At 39.6% G+C, this 22132-nt stretch overlaps 2 protein-coding genes across 3 annotated transcripts in view; one reads left to right on the top strand and one right to left on the bottom strand.

Moving 5' to 3' along the window:
- Nucleotides 1-958: 958 nt before the first annotated feature.
- Nucleotides 959-9540, top strand: gmpr (guanosine monophosphate reductase). The gene is made up of 9 exons (XM_052583331.1): nt 959-1285; nt 5283-5402; nt 5653-5736; nt 6100-6273; nt 6385-6466; nt 6593-6699; nt 8113-8155; nt 8269-8428; nt 8532-9540. Exons 1-9 carry the CDS (start codon nt 1199-1201, stop codon nt 8710-8712), a joined length of 1038 nt encoding a protein of 345 aa, XP_052439291.1. The 5' UTR covers nt 959-1198; the 3' UTR covers nt 8713-9540.
- Nucleotides 9541-10380: 840 nt separating this feature from the next.
- LOC127978579 (ataxin-1) overlaps nt 10381-22132 on the bottom strand; it is an 89420-nt gene continuing 77668 nt past the window's right edge. For both annotated transcript variants that reach the window (XM_052583329.1, XM_052583330.1), the window contains 2 exons: nt 19646-21737; nt 10381-18801 (listed from right to left, as the gene is read on the bottom strand). In XM_052583329.1, the coding sequence (XP_052439289.1) occupies nt 18241-18801; nt 19646-21448 (2364 nt within the window). In that variant the 5' untranslated portion in view covers nt 21449-21737 and the 3' untranslated portion in view covers nt 10381-18240. The remainder of the gene's footprint in view (nt 18802-19645; nt 21738-22132) is intronic.

Below are 22132 nucleotides of genomic sequence, written 5' to 3'. Positions count from 1 at the left end.
TATAGAATTTAATTGCTTAATAAAAATGAATAACTGAAAGGCACATCAAAAGAAAATGTCAGTTTTAGATTGTTAATTTAGAGCTTTTCATTACTTTATTTCAATCAATGCATGTTTGATACCTTGAAACAACCTTGGATTAATTTGCAGTGTAATTTCAGAGTAAAAATTTTCAAAATCAAACTTATGTTATTTTTATTAAAATAATGTAAATTGCTCTTCTAAGTCAAAAACTAGTCATTTATAATTTTTCATGAATATATATATATATATATATATATATATATATATATATATATATATATATATATATATATATATATATATTTATTTATTAATATTTTTTGTTGTTTAAAGTTGACAGGATTATTGTAAGCCACATGCACATACAATAAACAGTAGAATAAAATGTCAATTCACTTGGTTGACAGTGAAACTTCCAAGTTAATGAATATAAATAATAGGCACTGAATAATTACATTATTTATACTATATATATATATATATATATATATATATATATATATATATATATATATATATATATATATTTATATATATATATTTATATATAAAAAAAAAAAAAAAAAAACATGAGTCAGCAATATGAATTGTGCATAATGAAGCTGTAGATGGTGCTTAGTAAAAAAAAAAAAAAAATCCAAACAGGGATCTGTCATTGAATACATTGTATATAATTATTTACGTGTCTCCTGGTGATTATAGCAGCATTCATTATACTTTTTCAAACCCATGATTTCTGTATTAGACAACATTAAAAAGGGAAAGACACTGTATCTTCATGTCCCTCCCTCTCATTTCCCATGCAGTCACACATTGATTCAGAGAAGCAATTCCCCAGCTGGACAGCAGGAGCTCTGCACATACTGCAGTGCTGAGCTGAGCTGCAGTCACTGCGTGTGCGTGTGTGTGTGTTTATATGTGTCAGACAGCTTTTATCACTGCTACTGCTGCTGCTGCCACTCCAGACTGAATGCAGACGGAGGGGGGAGTAGAGAGAGAGAGAGAGGGAAGGAGAGAGCGTACAGGCCTTGCCAAATAAAGCCATGGGGGCCTGGGCAGTGACGGCCCTTTTTACACTATAAATACGCTGTTCTTCTGCCGGTTCGGGTTTGGTGCCTGGAGCTCTGGACCAGCCCGACTCAGGAGATTCTCATCGGCTCTCAGGCCCGTCACTATGCCCCGGGTAGATGCTGACCTCAAACTGGACTTCAAAGATGTCCTTTTCAGACCAAAGAGGAGCAGTCTGAAGAGCAGGTCTGAGGTAAGAACATCTCGCTTGCTAAAAGCCTGTGGTCTTGTCTTGTTATACCTGAATAATTCACTTACAATGAGTAACATAGAGAGCTGTGTGTGAGGCAAATAATAAAAGTGAAAATCAGGGTGACCTTGATGAAGTCCGTCCGACAGGTGGACTTATGGGCCGTGTCTAGGCTTCAACAAGTGAGGGTTTATCAGGCTTGATCAACAGATGCCAGTATGTGTTGGCTTCTCATTATTTTCTGGTGTTGATGTGTTTTGAAACTAGTTTTCAGGGTCGACTGACCAGGCCAAGGAAAAGCAACCTGAGAGCTTGTGCTTTGAAAACATTTTTAAAAATAGGCCTGACGCGTGCCTCGATGTCGATAGAAGCAGATTCCACTGTGGTGTTGCTCTTGGTCACACTTGGCCCACCCACAGCTCATAATAGGACCAAAACATACACTTACATGATCATCTGTGTATATGGAATACCCTCTTCCAGAAATCTGGCTGATAAACACCGTTACTGATCTGTAATAAGGTTTGTATGCCTGTAATTATCATATTTTTCTTTGGTTAAGTTTCCAGTCTTATAGTTGAATCCATGTGTTTTCCATCTATATTCTGTTAAATTTTGCCTATTGGTTTCTACTGATTAACTCAGAGGAGGTTTCCACTGCATTTTCACTGCAGGATGACGTATATAAGTGCTGGTCAGATCTCGCTGCGGATGGCTGTCACTATAATGACCATAACGGTGGCTGTGATGATATACAGGCTCATTGAAATAGAACGGCAGCTGAGAGCCTCTTTACTGTATAACCTGCAGTAATCAATCACTGGCATAGCCTCAAACACAAATAATAAGCAAGAGGATCCAAAGTGTATGACTGCAATATCTGTAATACGTATGTCTCTTTAAAAAGGAAAAGTGAATGTGTTCCCTGCGGCACAACAGCAGTAAAATAGGACGTTTATTCATAGGGCAGTGTAGAGTGACTGATGTGACTGCAGCAGTTACTGGAACTGGAAATGAGTGAGAACCGTTTCGGAGAACCTGAGAGCGTCTGTGCATATCAGGTTGAAACGTTTTTTTTTTTTTCCTCATACAAACTTATAAATGATTCAGCACAAATTCATTTAAGCCCATCACAATGTCTCAGCTGTGGATGATGATATTAATCAGAATTTGGCCATATTCTGATTACATATGCAGTACATTATACACCGAGGCTGCATTTATTTGATCAAAATGCAGTAAAAACTGATTTTGTGAAATGTCATTATAATTAAAAATAGAAAATAGATATTTAAATATATTTTGAAACATTTAATTTATTCATGTGATGGCAAAGCTGAATTTTCAGCAACGATTACTCAAGTCTTTCATTTGTTGTTAATGTTGAATCCAGTCGATCTGCTTAATATTTTTTGTAAAAACAGTGATATTTTTTTATGATTCTCTTATGAACATAAAGCTCAAATGAACAGCATTTATTTTAAACAGGCATCTTTTGTAAAATTATTAATGTCGATCTAATGTCCTGGCTGAATAAAAATATTAATTATATTCACTTTAAGTAGACAAGTAAATAAATGTTACTGATCTAAAACATCACAAAATTAAGTTAGTACTCCACTTTAATAAAACAGCTGGAATATTCCTGTTTTAATCAGAATTTTGGGTTTAATAATGCTTTTTCTTATAATGCTTTTTTACACTTTCAGCTTCCTTTGGTGTGTAATGTTGCTGTTTGTGCATGAAAAAAGACTTTAAGTTCACTCCAAAGGGAGTTGTTCACATCAATAATGCTCTGTTTCTGAACTCCCCCCTCAAAGACTTTGATTAGGCATCAGTTAAAGTTTTCCTCTGGGAACGTGCACATCACAATATTTCTAGTTTAAATAATTACCACCCAAGGCATACATAAAAAAATAGGGAGCAGGGCCTGGTTGAGTTCTGTTATTAGTATACCATGTCCAAGAAGACACAGTTTAACAGATATAATATATACAGTACATGCAGCTGTTTATGTTTACAGAAATGACTGATTATGTTTATGTGAACTTTGGGGTTTTGTGTGTTATTATACTAATTTTTAACTTTGTACTGTTATTATACTCATTTCTTCCTCCCTCAAGCGTTTGCTTAACTTGAAAACACCTTTTTGTTTCGTTTCTTGACCTTGGCCTTGACCTATTAGACAGTTTACGTTAAAGAACGCTCTTGTTGCGCATGTGTGTGTGCACGCAAAAAAGTGCAACATCACTTAAGCTCAATAGAGATGATGTTACCTTATTACAGCCATTTCTATGGGCCGGTATATTTCAGCCATCCACCGTATTGGAATGGTCAAAGCCAACACTGAAGAGCATCTGCATTGCATCTGCATTGCAACTAGTTATTCTGATGTATGAATATCTGCAGAACTTCAGCAGAGGATGTTGTTGAACTAACACAATATAACAAGACAAAGAGTTTTAAAAACCTGTAATACTGAGTTAATATTAATATAACAAACCAATACATTCTAACATGTGAAAGTTTATGCTGTTTTTTCAACAGATTTTAGAACCAGCCATTGCTGTGCAAAAAAAAATAAATAAAAAAAAATTTGTATAGAAACGCTTCAGTTACACTCAATGAAGCTTTTTAGAATATTTAAAGCTTCAGTCTGTAACTTTTGACGCTCTAGCGGTTAATAAACAGAACTGCTTGCATCTTGCGGAAGAACATCGTAGCCGGAACTACTTCTCTCTGTTTATGTCTATGAAGAATCACAAAGGTACTGGGTTACTCCGCCGCGGTACCCCCGAAGCAATCTAAAATAGTCGGAATATAAACACTTATTATAGGTGCACCCTAGTGATTCAGAACAAACTAAAAACGTGGTTTGGAAAATGGATTCATGGTGTACTCGCTTATTATATACATTTTTCTACATTTTGAACACAAACAAAGTTACGGACCGCAGCTCTGATTGGTTATTTTTTACCGGGAGCGGTGTATTTCTGCAAATGGCAATAGGACCACTGGGAGGAGCCAGAGGAGCTTGATTTTTTCACAGATTATCTGTCTCATATTCTACTGTCAGGACATAATGACAGGTTTAACAAATATGTAAGAAATATATTTTTACAAAAGTTACCTACTGCAGCTTTAAGTTACAATTACATAATTATATTTATACTCCAATTCTTTTTTTTTAAATATAAACATTTAAATGGTGGCTGTCATAAAACTTGGTGGATTTATTAAAACATAAATTAAACTTTGAAGAACAGTAAAAAGTATAATAAATGTGTTATATGGTGCATTATAAAAATGCTTCTCTCTAGAGTTACATTTTCAAACTGACTTACTAGTTTTTTTGACATCAGGTGACATTGTTTACAAGCTGTTATATTCTGATTTTTAAGAATTGATATCTATGGCATAGCCCCTTCTAGAAAGGGGACGGTAAACAGCAGCTCATTTGCCTTTAAAGAAACATTAAAAAACATGTTTTTGCCTCCACTCAAAAATGTATTTTTACAGCATGGAATAATAAATGCATTTTGAGCTGAAACTTCACAGACACATTCCTGTAGTTAATCAAGCTTTTGGATGACGTTTGGATGATTCAGGAAAAAAAACTAAACAATATAATAATTGTAAAAAAATTACAAATCTTCAACATATTGGTTGATATTGTTATATCAGTTGCTTAAACATAAAAATAATAGTTATAGGCTAGGGAAATTGCATTTAACATCTGCTAGACATGGAGAATGACTCCCGTTCAGATGTTACAGTGTATATGTGTCAGCTTAATGGGTCTGAATATATAAGAATTTTAGTGGTAATATATTTGAGTGCAGTTTGGATGGGTTTCAGGGACAGGAGAATAGGACAGGAACACAGCATGTTTGGGTTGATTACGAGCCTATCCATTAAAATGAGGCTTTCCAGACTGTCAGATGTACTGTAATGTTGTATGTTTGGAAAGTAATTTCCTGCACTTGTTTCGTTCTTGAAGGTTGACCTGCAGAGGACCTTCACATTCCGGAACTCAAAGCAGACGTACAATGGCATCCCCATCATCGCTGCTAACATGGACACCACCGGGACTTTTGAGATGGCACAGGTGCTCAGCAAGGTGAGTGCTTCTTTAAACAAAGCACAGTAACTGATGAAACACAGCACCTGTATCTTTGCAATATAACCCAGGGAAAGTCTTGTTTTACTATGTTTTATCTCTGTGATTATCAAGATCTCACTGAAACATAATTAGCTGTGTCCTGTTTCCATGCACTGGGATCAAGAGGCTCTTATATTTCTGTCTGTCTCAGTGCCAGACACTCGCTGTCCTCTCAGACGTCTCTCTGCTCTTGCTCTGTGTCTTTCAGCACACTCTCTTCACAGCCATCCAGAAACACTACTCCCTGGAGGAGTGGAAGACTTTTGCTGCCAGTCATCCAGAGTGCCTTGAGGTGAATGGGCAAAATGGCTTTCTTGCCTTTCTTAATCAAAAGCGGTTTAATTAAGTGGTACAGTCCATCAAAAAAAAAGAAAAAAATAGTAGATAGTAAGGACGTTGTTAAAACAGTCCATGTGACATGTTCTCTTTTAGGACAGTCTGCCGCCATTATTGAGAGAACCATGATTAACACACAGTACATTTAATATAAACACACAACTTGATTTTCCCATTTAAATTGCCTTAAAAAAATAAAATCAGAATAGAACGATAGCAAATTATGCAATGCAACTGGAGTAATATAAATCATACAAAAGCTTTATAGACAGATAATTTGAATCCCTGAAGGCTAAAGCATCTTTCCTCTCATCCTCAGCATGTGGCGGCCAGCTCGGGCAGTGGAGCGGCGGATCTGGAGAAACTATCCAGCATCCTGGAGGCCATTCCTCTCATCCAGTACATCTGCCTGGACGTGGCCAATGGCTACTCTGAACACTTTGTGGAGTTTGTAAAAAGAGTTCGGGAAAGGTTTCCAAAGCACACCATCATGGTGAGATTTTTGCCCAAACAAAACGTAACAATTGCCTTATCAATACAATGAGAAAATATTTATTTTGTGTGACCTATATAAGTGCCATATAAGACAATCTTGGTCATTCAGGCAGGAAATGTGGTGACAGGGGAGATGGTGGAGGAACTCATTCTGTCTGGAGCTGATATTATTAAAGTGGGCATTGGGCCAGGTATCAGATTAGATTTGCCTACACTGTCACACATATGCATTAAATATATATTTTTAATTATTATTAAATTACATTTTACTAAATCTGGAGCTTGTTTATGAAGTTTGTAAACACTGTGATCTTCAGGTTCTGTGTGCACCACACGCATTAAGACTGGAGTGGGTTATCCTCAGCTGAGCGCTGTTATCGAGTGTGCCGACTCGGCTCATGGACTGAAAGGACACATCATCTCTGTAAGTATCATTGTTAGCCTGCTGTAATACAATGCTTAAAGGGGGTACAATGGTGTTTTGTGTATTCAGAGTTGTTCACAATGTTAAAGAGATGGATTCTCATGCTAAACATGGCCAAAGTTTAAAAAAATAATAATTTGGACGAATGACAGAATTTCTGTGCTGAAAATCTTACTTCTGGGTTGGTACAAGTTTCAGCAGTTTTTTTTATCGATCGTGGATCTAATGACGTAGATGATGGTGGAACTCCTTATATGAGTATTTCTCTCGGAAAAGCACGCCCGCACACACCTTGACCAGAGGAGAGCAAGACCGCGCAGATCAATGCGCTCCATCGGGAAATCGTTGGCAGCGCTGCATAGGATTTGTTTGAGAATGTCTCCAAATAAGTGTGTTTTGGGATGTTACATTGGATGTTGGGTGTTTTTGGACCCAGCGTTACACGAACAGTGGATGCAGTTTGTTTTTCCAGGGCAGCAACGGAGTGTAGCAATTGTGTTTGTGTGTTCTCATCATTTCAGTGACGGCCGCCTCCAGGAGCGCGCCATTTTCCACAGAGAATCGGAAAGCTGTATTTTTCTTTTAGAAATATGTTAAAACTAAAGACTTTTTGAAGATATGAAGGATGCAGTACTACTCTATAGGTACTCAAGATTAACATGAGATTAGGTGAAACTGTGCATGTTATGTTCCCTTTAAACTGACAGGTAACCCACAAACCAATGACATCACATTACCACAAGAGGTCAGCATCTTCAATTCAATTCCAGTGATTCCCTTCCTTTTCAGTTTTATGTGCTCCTCCAGAAAGACTAAAAGGCTTTATTAACACCAAACCAGTTGGTGCGTATGTTCTTCTAGAATAGAGTATTGCAGTGATGACGTATTATTGTAGACCAACCTGGAGCTTCCCTCTACAAAACCAATAGGAATTTCCATAGGTTTAAACAAGCTCAGTGTCCAACAAGAGTTTGTGCTTCTTACATGCTTTGTTCATCATGATAATCTTCACAAATGAGCACAACGTTCATAAATTTTGAAGCCTAAATATACCCTCCAGAAGTAAAATGCTAACCACCAGTAAGCGTCTAACAATTCTCTTAAAAAAGTTTGAGTTAGAATATTTTGCAAGAAAACTCTGACAACTTTTGTAGTCCTATTTAGCTACTTGTCTCTCTTTCAAGAGATGTACAAGGTTAAAAAAAACTTGAGCTTGTTTGTAATTCCAAGGTTGTCAGTTCTGGTAGCAATCTCGAAGAAACTTTCTGTACATAGTGAATTTATTTATAACTGAACCATTTCTTCTTCTTCTTCTTTACCAACTGAGAAGTGCTTTGCAACTGTTCTGCATTTTATATTACTTTATATAGCTCTAAGAGTTTGTAGTAAAGCCTTTTTCTCTTCTTCTTATAGGACGGAGGCTGCAGTTGCCCTGGGGATGTTGCTAAAGCTTTTGGTGAATTCAGATATTAATAATATATATCATAATTCATATACTGTCATTCATATAATATTGTTGTCCAACCAGGTATAAAGCATTTTTGTATCTAGTAATAAATGTTAAATTAGGTGCTGGGGCAGATTTTGTCATGCTGGGAGGAATGTTAGCGGGGCACGATCAGTGTGCTGGTGAAATCATTGAAAAAGACGGCAAGAAGTTCAAGCTGTTTTACGGGATGAGCTCAGACGTCGCCATGAAGAAGTATGTTGGAGGGGTAGCAGAGTACAGGTGAGGATGTTTTCATACAGCATATTTATGTCTATTCATTTTGGGGTTTATTTACTAGAAAAATAATTGATATATTGTAGAGTATCTGTTTATGTGATTTCAGGGCATCAGAGGGCAGGACTGTACAGGTGCCCTACAAAGGTGATGTGGAGAACACCATCAGGGACATCTTGGGCGGCCTGCGGTCCACCTGCACTTATGTAGGAGCTGCCAAACTCAAAGAACTGAGCCGCAGGACGACCTTCATCAGAGTCACACAGCAGTCTAGCCATATGTTCACCTAGTCATACATGCTAAAAACATGTACGCTCACAAATACTGATTCACAAGTTAAGGAATAGTTGAAGTGAAAATAATTATGTGAAATTGGATGCACTGTCCCTTTAAATGGCAGTCCAGACATGTTCATAAACATATTTCCATCTGTCTCCCAGTTTTGTGTGCTCTTTAGATTCACAAGTATCTGATTTATTATGTAACTCACTCGAAAAGCTATTACACTCATAAAGACAGACCCATGGATACTGTTTGACTCAGGAACCTTGCTCTACACCAGTGCGTTTCCTTAAAAAAAAAAAAAAAAAAATTATTATGTTGAAGCATGGCTCAGTTTTGTTCATTTCAAGTTCTCTGAAGTATGCAATGCGTCTGCATCTGTACGAGACAGAGGATGAATAAGAAAACATGACAATACTGGGCCAAATTTAGTCATTCTTTGTAACTATGCAACCCATTCTCTCCCTAGAGTGTAACCATCAGCGTGACAGTTTGAGAGTTTGAGAGAAAGAGACAATTCTTTGCCACAATAAGATCTAGTCCCTGCGTGTCGTAACTGTGAGTTGATTTGAGCAGCAAGTGGTGCATACTGTTGTGAACTATTTCTGCTGGCCTGCTTCCTTTGTGATTGTACAGAGGGTGTGGTGGGATGTCATATCAGACCATAGGAATGTGAAAACGGCTACATCTCATTTCTTCAACATGCCCTGTGCAGTTTAGATTAGGTAGAAAATATGTCATTAAATGTAGAACGAGTAAAACATAACAGATTAAGGAATAAACATCTGAATGAACATGTGGTTGGTTCATGCCTTATAAAGCTCTATTTTTGTCAATTATGTGGTCAAATATATTATTTTGGAAAAATGACTGACTATATGTAATCTATTATTATGCTTTAAAAAAAAAGGCCATTAGAACATACAAAACAACCAGCCTATACACTACAGTAACAGGAATGTCAAAGTCCTCTCAGGTCATTTTCACTACAATTGATAACTGAAAAGCAAGATGGTGGGGATTCTCTGGCGAATCCTGGGTAATTCCACTGTCGAATGTAATTATTTAAAAAATAAGTTGAAATAATGCATATACTATCAATTAACGTCCTCGTTGCTCACAGTAGGTCTGTCTTTAATGGTTTATATATTGTAAAAAATGTATGGGATTTTTTTGCACTCCATTAGGAACCCAAGCAGATCCAACTGGATCAACAAAGATAGTAATTCATATATTACAAATATTTCATGTTTTTAAATTACTGTAAGTGTGTACATTCAGAATTGTATTCATCTAGATCAACTTACCTTCTTTTTATACTACTGTACTGTGGTTGAAACTAAATGGTAAACACAAGGACAGACAAGCAGACAGAGCTGAATCGGTCTGGTTTATTGTAGCAGTCATAACTATTTCCCAGTCAAGTGTGGGTTCGTCAGTGTCTGATAAGATCTCAATGTCTTGCATCTACACTTTTTCAAATGAATGATCGAGCCTGGAACAGAAGCGAATACTCAAGGCTGCCACCTCCTCCAACACCCACACTCCATTGACTAGGTGTACTGGAGCCAAAGTGTGCATTTGTTTGCGATTATATGTTCATGTCCCACACTGTCTGACAAAAACACCTCTTGAATTCCCATTCTCACAAATCACAAACTCCAAAAAGGGTGCAGTTTGCAATTGGCACTATAATTTTTATTAGTACGTGTATACTGCAACAATAAACTTGTACTGGTATACAGACAATTTCTTTTTTTAAACAAATTTGTTCACAACCTGAATCAAATATTGTTTTGTTGTTCAGAATAATGAAATAAGTTCTAACTAGAAAACCGGCAAGCACCAACAAAGAAAGGGACCGAAAAAAATAAAATAATTCAAGAAACAACGTGAGTGTATCCTACAAACAGACACACCACAATTAGAAAATAGAATTTCAGTTCAAATTTTTTTATATTAGTTTTCTTTTTAGAAAAGCTAGTGCAAGTACAATATTTTGCACAACTTACAGAGTATGCACGCATATGGAAATAAAATGAACCTAAAAGAAAAAAAAATGGCCTTTCACATTGATTTCCTACCTAGGGCTTTATATTTTTTTAATATCTAATTTCCTCTACTAAATAAGGTGCAAAACACTACTTCCTCTCCCAACAACCATCTCTTGCTACTGGCCAGACTCCTCTGATTCAATTCCAAGAAAACAGAACCTGGGGATTGGATGTGACATTCAATTTTTCTTTAACAGTCTCGCTCAATATTTCTGCGTGGTGTCTTACACACTATAGGTCCAGTAAATCCACAGCACTGAAGCTATGGAGAAAACAACAACACTGTCAATATGCCTCCAGCCAGTCATTGTTTTCAAACAGTAGGTAAAGGTCCAATCCGGAGGTTTTATGCTCATGGATCTTTCTGCCCAATGGCAAGTGAAAAAAGAAACTAGAAACGGCTTCCATTTCCCTTCCAATGGAAGACTTCAAATCTCTTTATGACAAGACCTGCAACTCCTCTAGTCCAGCAAGCCCGGGGTATTACTGCTATATCTGAACCCACTCCTTCCTGAGGAATGACCAATGGCTTCCTGCGTATCACAAAACACTTTTCAGTCTCATAAGGGAAAACAAAAAAAGAGGTGGCTGGACATGCGTGCACATTTAAATGATAACCAAACGCCGTTCACCTGACAAGGAGTACATAATAGTTTGCGTTTCTGGCCTCAGCTTTAAAATTTAGGGGGCGATTATTCAAAGTGCTGAGGAACTACCTCCACCATTCATTCAGAATCCAATTTACACAAAACAAACACTTGGAAATGACATGTTAAAATTAGGCCTAAAAATATTTTACAGCGTACAAGTTTACAGAGACATCTTATTAAGCATTCATCGGCAAGAAATCCAGAATTACAAAATTACCGTTTTTCTTGAAGATATGTTATCTCGAGAGTGTAGTTGTACAAATTCTGAAGGATAAATACACACGTTACGAGGCTATCGATTGCTATGCGTGAAGGTGACATCGGGTATGTGAAAACAGCATCTGTACATGAGTCGGTTTGGGCCTGTGATAGTCAACACATCCCTGGCGGTTAGTTCTCAGTGGTTAACCAGGGTTGAGTGTCCAGTTCAACCCAACAGTGACAAATACTCCTCAGGATTCATCAGTGGATGGTTGCACGAGTCTCTTTCCTGTGCCAGGCCAGATGAGGGTGACAGAACCCAGGACGTACCTCTCTCTGAGGAAGTGTTTGTCAGTTTACCGGCTCACCAAAACGGCATGAGAGACGAGGGCTGGGCATGCCTCCTCTTTTAAGAAGTGTGCACTGTTTTCACTATCCAGCACTGATATAGCTGAATGTTCATATATTAATTATAGAATTAACAATAAGACTAGTTACAATACCCATATCAAGCAGCCCATACATCAGTTAGTTATTGGGCTTGTAGAAGTTTCTCAGCCTGAGGTTGTTAATCCAGCGGTTTGGACAATTGACAAGATGTCAAACAACAGTCAAGTTGAACAGAGAAATCCTGACTGATTTTACAAGTGATTTCAAAGAAAAGCAAACTCAAAATAAAAAAATGTATTTTGTCATTGTTTCAATGAGAGCCACAATAAAAGAAAAGAAAATCTTTTGATTTATTTTTCAAACTGCTGAAACTCGCAATCCAACATTCGTCTTTTTTTTTTTTTTTGTCATTTGTGCCAGAGAAATGAAAGTAAAAACAAGGAAATTGTCAGCGGTGCTCCTCTTATGAGAGAGCGAGCTGTCACAGAGCCGCTCGAAAACTCTTAAAAACATTCATTAAAACACTTCCTCTCGTCTCCTGCCATGATAAAAGAGTGCTACAGAGGAGACCGAAGCAAAAGTACAAAGTCCAAAGTACATGAAGCAAGGTCAAATATAGAACCAACATGAAAATAAAACAAATAAAAACGGTGTTCTAGCACACATCAGTACAACAACAAGTCATCTCAGGTTCATAGCGGACCATTCCAACTTTATTTGAACTCTGTGTCCTCGCCGTCTCAGCCCGTTGGACCCAGAAACGAGCCGAGACAGAGGGTATTCGTATTGTAGGGGAGAAACTGCGATGACACCAACCTCTCACCCTATTTTCCTCAGGATTAGAAAGTGCTGAAACAGTATTATCAAGTCTATCTATTTTATAAATGACAAAATAAATGTGCATTTTGTTTTTGTTTTTCTATAAAAGTGGTCCCCACTTTGATGAGGTCGATGAATCATTTCTCAGTCTTTTTTCAGTATCTTGCATGTGTGAGGATCTGGGCTTGTGACGTCAAAGGGACAACAGGCAGACGGACAGACAGCTTGTGATGCAGACAAACAGACGGATACACGGAGACAGACAGAGTGTGTTAGGAAGGCCTCGTGTGGTGTAGAGACATTGTGGGAAACCAAAACATAGGGCCAATGAAGTGACTGCTTCTGGTTACAGCAGTTTAACACACAATATATGTAACTCTTTACATGTACACAAACCTTTCAAAGATCACACAACCTCCTCAACACACACGTTCACACCTATTTCTCATCCCTGAGTAAGCCCAAGGAAAGATTTTGACCTTTAACAGAAACGCAAATGATGTTGTCATAAAGTCAGAGACAGCAAACTCACCCCTCTGCCAAAGAGAATGAAACACACAGAGAAAGAAAAAAAGAAAAAATGTGCAAAAATGGTAGATCAGGGGTTCACTACAATATCACTTACAAATAGCAAATTAAAATCATAAAACCCACAGGCTACATATGGTTTTAATCAAGCAATACGATTTAAGGGAGAAGGTATATGAATGGAAACCACAGAAACAGTGCTACATACAGATGGCACGAACTGTTACAAGTGTAACATGTCAAACTTAATCAGAAGAAGAGTTTAGAACGTTCTCAGTGGGGTTTGAGTGTCAAAACAGCGTCCGCCACTTGTAATGTTCTCTTATTTTTCTCGTCTCTCTCTGCATGGATGTCACAAGAGACTATCATTATCAGCACAGCAAACCTGCCAGCTGTACCATGTGCATCGTTTATTCTCTTTGTTTGTGATGACCATCAAATGTGACGGCACAGAACGTCTGTGATGCTTCATTCATTCAGGTCATCGCACGTCAATCGTGTTTAATTCATCTGCAGTTGGACTTATTCTTCAGTATTTGAGAGACAATCAGTGACATGGACACTCAGATTTAAGTCTTAACATCTTCAAGTCTAAATGCAAAAAAAAAATCACACCTGGCTGGAATTATACATTTAAAATTGCTTTTGTCTCGGTTCATAACATGTGAATCAAAATTCGGTTACTATTTACTTCCTCAATGCCCATTCCAGGTCTTATTGTGAGCGATTCATTGTATAGAATATAAATAAACTTTAGCTTATTTTTTCACTGAAATCACTTTCAGAAAGGCTATGGGAGGAATATTGATCAATTGACCATTCGCAAAGACCCGCCCCTTGCTATGTCCGATAAGTCTTGCTGCTATCACGCCATACATTATGTTCTTACAAAGTGAAAAATACATCGCTGAGCAAAGTAGATGTAGAATGTGTAAAGTAGAATGTGCCAACAGACAAGACCAGGTATGAATCAAAATCAAAATTTTGTGAGAAATTCAAACAATAAATAATAAATAAATAATAAATGATTTTGTAGCTCTCTAATGCGTCATGACAAAATACAGTAGCGCCTCAGTTGAAGCGGCACGTGAACTGATAATCTTTTCATATTTACGCCAAGCACATAATAAACGAATGGAAATTTTCCGCGGAAAGTTTAAGTCCGCCTAAGTTAATTTACTTTACTGTCTGATTTGTTTGTCAGACAAAATGGCAGATTCGACTTTATGATTGGGCAGATCGCCTGTCAATCAAGCTCCCTGCGAAGGGTCAATTTGGTATGCATTCTGATTCGAAAGCCAGTTTTCTTGACTGAATACCCTTTTTAGCTCTGAAATACATCACATTGTGGAAGTAAAATGAGCTGAATTTACAATTTACATTGACTCTAATACATATCATAGGTGAATAGTTATAATTGACTTTTTTCACCCAACAAAAAAAAAACTACTGTCATTTCAACAAGCTAGGCAATATGAAATTCCATCACAAATACTGTCAAGGTTCTATGGCTATGAATGAGAGAGAGTCCGATAAAAAGAGAGAAAAGAAAACAACGTTCTTGAACTATAGTGGGTGTGTCGGGTGAGAAAGCGGTCGCACGTACATGCCAGGCAACAGAAGGTAGCTAACGGTTGCAGTTGGGTAAACATACTCTGAGAGAGGCGTACTGGTTCTGTATGGGCACCTGAAGAGCTTCTGGAGGTCATTATCGATTACGTGTTAAGACGACTAGGAGGGGACAGACTCTGTCACTGCATATTAATTTACATTTCTCCCTGAAGTTACTGAGGGCTGGATGTGCAAACCGCAACTCAACCTAAAGAGCATAAAAAACAGCTTGCTGAGGTCGAACAGAAGGTCTGGCGTTGATGTCCGGTTCTCTCTTTTTTTTTTGGTTCAGCACTAGAGACTAAGGGTTATTGCTACGTGCCGTTGTTCGGAATGCTTCTCGTGTGTACGTGGAACCGCACTGTGCAACCAGGAGGCAGACTGTAAAAAGATCGAAGCAATAAGCAACATCGGAAACACTGGTCATTACACGAAGAGACAGAAAAAAGCGAAAGATCAGAGAAACAAAACGCAAGACTGATTCGCCATTGACAGTCATGTTGTTGGGGTGGTTCAATGGATAAACAATATCACATCTTATTTCTACCTTTTGGCCCAAAATAAATGTTGAACACAATGAAAATATCAAGTTTGATTGGTTAACGCATATACATTCACACACATACAGTCCAAGTAAAACTCAAACACGCACACTTTGAGGGGACAGAGATGTAATGTCAAATGGAAAAAAGAAAAAAATGCACGGTTGTGTTGTTGATCTGAGAAACCCTGTTTTATTATAAAAAAATAAAGCATTTTCAAATTGTTTATGGGGTGCACTCACCCACCCACCCTCCACCACTCATTAAATCAATCCATCCATCCATGCATCTTTTATTCTCTACTACCACCCATCCTCCTGCCAGATCCTCACCTACCCAAGCTAACTTGAGTGTGGCCACTCAAAGGACTCAACAAGTATGCAGGCTACAGGCTATGAATTCATCCACCCCTATGAAGCGAACACTTCGACAGCACCATGCACAATCCTACTTTCATGTGTTTGTGTGTGATTCAAACCCCCTGAAAAGGGGCTTCCTGATTTTCCTAATGAAAATGAGCCCAACAGACCTGCGAACCTAGCAAACTTGTCAAGAAACTGCTACATTTCAGTAAAAATTAGGTTTTCGGCCCTGTCCTGTGCTGGCAGAAAACAAAATAAATCATGTTACTATCTCTCCAGATGTGCAAAATGCAATATTCTTTTAAGTAGAACTTAAATATCTATTTATAATATGTGTGGTATGTACACATACCATACACTTGCACGCACACAAAACACACTCACGCATGCTCACACAAATATATACTACAGATCACTGAAATTACTACATGACTGCTTTCACATACGTTTGATGAGTCATTGTCTTGGGGGACGGGACTAAAACGTGCTCATGTAGTCTTGCGGTCTCTTACATTAAGATAGATATAGCATATGCAATTCTATACATGTTAATGTACAAAAAATACATGACATATTTCAACATGATCGAAAATTACCGTAACTGTGTATGTGTGTTTGAGCCCGTGTGCAACAGTACACAGACTTGCATGCGTCCACGACCACATACATTGCTAACAAACAGGTATATGACACCCTTCGATCCTCAGAAGAATCCTGTAGCCAGAATTTCTCACTTTGTCTCTCATATCTCTCTTAAATATATAAACAGTCTCCTTACTTATTTCCACCTGCATTCACACTTTCATACGACTTTAAATGACTTAAATGGCAGTTGTTTCACGGTCCGCAGCCTCTTGCGCTCATCTTTACTCAAGCCGTCAGATTGCTTGAGAAGACTTAGCCAATCATACTCAAAGAAAAAAGTGCTTCTTTTAAAGCAGTCCTCTTGGGGACAAAATCTAATTTTCTCTGTCATCACCCGTTACATTCATCCCTTCACTATGACCCTTGTGAGCCATCACCATCCCACAGAGTGCCACACAACATCCAATTCATGATACAGCATACAGCACTGTGTTCATGTTGAAAGAACAACAGAAAATAGAAGTAGCAATAATAATAATAATTAATAGTAATAATTTATATAATAATAGTAATAATTTGACTTAATTGATTGAAACTATTAATAGCTAGTTAGTAGAACATGACAGGTGTGTAAAGTAAGTGCTTCAGGACAACACTCATCTCAACCTATTCAGACATCTTTCGCTCTCTTTTTTTCGAACCCCCCCACTTTTTCTTGTTTGAACAAAAAAACAGTTGAGACTGCACTAAAAACAAGGGACTGATCGATCTTCTCACCCATTGTGTTTGTATGCATCAAGATACATCCATGCATATACATATACAGACAAGAACCCATCCTGTGTCTATGTAAAAAAAAAAAAAAATTACCCCTGATTGCAAGGTTTACACAGTCATCACAAACAAAGAAAAGAAAAAAAAACTACCCATCATGTATGATAGGAGGGTTTAAAAAAGTGAGACGGAAAATTAAAACATGCAAAACTACAAAAATAGTCTAATAAAAGGTTAGAGAGTTGGATATATAAAATCACACTCGTCCATCTTCCCTGTTTTAAATGATAGTTTCATCTTTCTGAGGAGCAACTGGCACCGCTCAGTGACATCTTCTCTCTTGGCCTGTACCATAGTATTTGGACACCTCTTCTTGCATTTCAATAAATGTTAATATAATCTATGCTAGTCTAACTGCGCTGAGGATACATTGTTAGCATTGATTTGGATAGTCTTTTTAGTCACAGTTAAACAAGATGGCTGACATCATGTAAACTCCTGCAACCAGTGGAGGAGTGATTTCCGTTCTGCCACCATTAACAATGTTATTCACACCAGTTGTTCATCTTCACTTACTAACATTTTCAGGTTCACTCAGCAGGCGAATGATTTAATTGCCACTAGGTGTAGTTAAACCAGGTTTGTCTGAGCTAAAAAAAAAGTAGAGGATGTTGTAGGTGAGAGACTGGAGAGACGTCTTAGTCTGGTTAGCTGTGACTGATTGTGTATACTGAAGCCTTCAGGATATCATGCAGTGCTCGGGTATCTCATGATCTTCACACCTTGCACTACATCTGCTCTGAATTTCACCGATCAAACAAATTGCACCAATTGCCTGTGTAATATTGAATGTATCTATTACATAGGTTATTACACTAAGTTAAAAGTGATAATGTACATACTGAGTAAATTTAGCCTTTATGTAATCTGGATAGAAAATTAAATCAGAACATAAAATAAAGAACCTAAAACATTCCGAGGGCAATTTTTGCTTTTAAAATATGACAGTCCAATGCTCATTCACTTTCCAATATTTGATCTGCCTTCGATACTGATTTTAACCTCCTGAGGGATGAAGGAAGGTTTGGGGAACGTTAAAGGAGGCTCTCCTTCAGGATTTTCTACTTTGCGGCCCTCAGGGGCCGACCACCTCCTTTTGCGGCCTGTGGGCTTGCTGCTGGACTCTGATTCAGTGACTGGTGGTGCTTTACAGATGTCTCTTTCGCCAAACCTCAGTTCTCCATTCTCTCTATTGGCTTGGACGCCTCCACCTCCCTGATCTCCACACTTTCCGAGTCCATTTTCCTGTTCTGTGTGCCGAACACCTCCTCGTACACCACTGGAGAGTGCTTTGGGTGATTTAAGGGGTGGGCCGAGGGAAGGCGCATCCAAGACTTGCCCCTGGCTTTTTTTGATGGAGCCATTCCTCAGGTTCTTCAGGGTAAGGGAGATGCAAACGTCGCCTACGGAAAGCTTGGTGCATGGCAACTCGAGCAGCTGGGTTGTCCGTTCTGGACAACATGATGACCAGCCCTGGCCGAACACGAAGAAAGGATACTCTACAAGCACCTCTACGCTGACCTGCGAGAGAGAAAGGAAGGCAAAAAGAGAAGACATTAAATACATACAGTAGAAGTCATGCACAAATGCCTGATGATATGAATGAATGCCTTTGCTAAATAGCATCTGTTATTCAGCGCCTCTCAAACTGACAGACTTTAGAACTGCTTTTGAGTGGGTGGCCCCATCTCAACTCCCAGACAAATGAAGCAGATTTTTCATACAGCCCACTCACAGTACAACAGAAGGAAGCAGAAATAAGGAATGACTCAATTCTGCCAGTGAATCCCACACAAACTAAACAAAGATGCCATGGGGACAGCCAGGGGAGGGTTTATGGAACAGGGAGATGATTTTCAGCGGCCAATTTACCCCACATCTAGTTACACTGATTGAGTGCAGCTGGAGTTCATATAGGAGGACACGCACCCCTTCACAGCATAAATTTTTTTATAATGACTACCATATGGTTTTTCAAACTGATGATAAAATGCATGGAAGTTGTAACATAGCAAAGAAGATCCCTGGGCCCTTTTTTTTTGCCAATGAGCATAGTTAAATCTCAAATTAAATTAGCCATCTTTGGAATCCATTTTCACATGATCAAACTACCTTTGAGGGACAAAATATGCCAAGATATGTTCACCGTAATCCTCTTTAGGTAGCAGGATTTAATTGACAGTAACTGGTATTCTAATTTAACATGCACTGTATATAGCTACTGAATTAATAAACACAAAAATTATGCAATATATACACACTTATGAAAATTTGACAAACCATTGAAATACTCATACTACAAGTCTCATGAAACAACCAGCATTGTACAATATATTTCAAGAGTAAAGTAAAAACATTATCCCACCTGTGAGCGATGCTCTCCGACAGCAAACTGTATAATAGCAAAGTTAGGCGTATGACTGCTGTCAATGCGCTCTACAGTGCTGGAGTCAATCTTCAGCTCATTGCTGATCTCAGCACTCTGAATGAAATCCTCAGTCTTCAGGTCCTCCACCCGCTTTAATTCTCCATCTGCCAACTGGATGATGGAGCCCTTGGTGAAGTAAAGGGGCAGTGAAGGGGCTGAGGGTGGCGGTGGCGATGTCAGTAGGCCGGTAGGGGCTGGTACCACAGGCAAATGCAACTGGGCTTGAACAACAGCTGCGGCAGGGTGAGGGTATGGGGCTGGAGCCTCAAAAGTCTCTACTTTTGGGGCCATTGAAGTGACGAACGCATGGGGCAGTGCCACAGGCAAGGGCTGTGTGGATGATGTAGCAGTAGCTTCAGTTCCACTCACTGGGATGATGACCGGTTGAGTTCCAGGGATGACCAGGTGCTGGGATAGGCTGGTGTGGTAGCTGACAGGCTGCTGGTGCCCTGTGCCGGCAATGTAACCGATGATGGGCTGCTGAGCAGAGTAAAAATTGGTGGAGTGGAGGCCCAGGGAAAGGGACTCTGTGGTGTTATGAGTGGTCTGGATGATGGCATGAGGAGACAGTGTGGTAACTGCCCCCCTCAGACTGTCCACAGGTGGAGGGGGAGGAGGGAATGGAAGGGAAGCTGAGGAGGAGGAACTGCGGGATACAGGTTTGCCTGTGCAAATCCCTCCTTTCTCAGTGTGGGACGTTGGGGGAGGCAGCTTGTCAGGTGTACCTCCAGGATCAGCAACACCAGAGCTATGACTGTTGGGTACCAACACCAACGAGGTCCGCATGGCTGTGCTGTCCTGCGCATATTCGGCAGGTAGCACAACTTGTCGAGCCTCATAGTTACGTTGGCTCTGCTGCTGGTGGATCTGGTGCTGCTGGGTGGAGGAACCCCCTTTGGCAGTGCTGGCCTGCTTCCCTGCACTAGATTCGGGAGATGGACCAAAGCGTCTGTACTTCTCCAGCTCTCCGTTCAGAACCTCCCTGGGCCTTGTCTCCTCCCTCTTGGATAAAGGTCCATCTGTGTGTGTGATGTGTAAGACTGGCGATGGGCCACTGATGGGGAGCGTGTGGTGAGGGTGTAAGTGTGGAGGCAAGTGAGCATGGGGTGACGGAGCAGTCCGAGGAGATACGCTTAGAGGAGAACCAGCAATTTGGATGTATTGGGTGGAGTGGGGTGAAGAGGTGTTGTCAGTTGTGACCATGCCAGGAGGACGGCCAAATTGGTGGTGCTGGTCAATTTTCAATGCTGGAGAACTGTAGGTGCTGGCATAAAACTCACGTTGTGTGGTAGTGGTGGCAACCGAATGGGGAACTAGAGGTGAGATGTAGCCAGCATATGGTGCAGAGTATGGAGAGCTGATGAAGTGAAGATTGGGAGGCAGGGGTGTGTACTGGATAGTGCCAGCAGGCTGAGAGAGGGGTGACGTGAACACGGAAGGTATTGTGGTCACTGCAGTGGGACCTCTGGATAAGTGCATGGACGAGGGAGGTGTACTTTCAGCTGTGGCTGACAATGGTTTATATTGAGGCCCATCGGGTTCTGAGAAGGTGCTGGTGTGCTGCCGCCCTCTGTCATGTCCACTTGCCAAACTGGCAAGCCAGGCCAGGTTTCCCGAACGCTGGCTCTCACTGGCAGGCGCCATCACCATGGGCCTCTCCTCTGAGGGCAGAGTGCTTGCTGGGATTTCACGCTTCTTTGGGGGCAGACATTCATTGCTCCGCTCCTGGTTTGACTTCATGGTGTCTTTCTGGATGTTTCTTCCCCCTGTCTTTTTTGGCTCTCCCTCTTGGTGTCTATTTGTATTGCTAACAGAGTGTGCCCTTCCACTGACTGGTTCGGAACAAGGATGGGGATGGGGTAGAGAGGAGAGTGGTGGTGTGTAGGGATGTGTCCTGTACCTATGGTCGGATGGACACAGATTTCAGTCTTAAGCAACGGAAGTCACACCTGCTGTGGAAAAGCGCTCCATGCAATTCATGCGGAATCATTTCCCTCTGAGAGCGAGTCTCCAGGACTGCAGGAAGAACCTGAAAAATAAACACATGCATCATTAAAGTTATTTCTGTTTTGAAAACAGCTCTATGGAAGGAAGTCCTGTACACCTCAAATGTGAAAGGATAGTTCAGTGTATTCAATAGCTTTGTAAACTATCACTGTACATGTGAGTGGGCATCAATGCACTCATAGCGTGTGTGTGTTTGGAATATGTAAGTGGACCCCCTGTAGGGCGAGATGGAACACACTGTGTGCGCATCATTAATAATGAACCGGCACTCTGCACTCAGGACTTATTTGAAGCCAGTAACACATTCACTCTCAACATACAAACACAATTTAGAACTGCAGGCTTATCTACTACAGTGTGAAAATGTGATAATCATCTTAAAGAACATGTTAAAAGAGAAAAGGCAGGAACTATCTA

This window comes from Carassius gibelio, chromosome B19 (assembly GCF_023724105.1).
Source record: "Carassius gibelio isolate Cgi1373 ecotype wild population from Czech Republic chromosome B19, carGib1.2-hapl.c, whole genome shotgun sequence".
Lineage (NCBI taxonomy): Eukaryota > Metazoa > Chordata > Actinopteri > Cypriniformes > Cyprinidae > Carassius > Carassius gibelio.
This window is presented reverse-complemented; position numbering and strand designations above follow the sequence as displayed.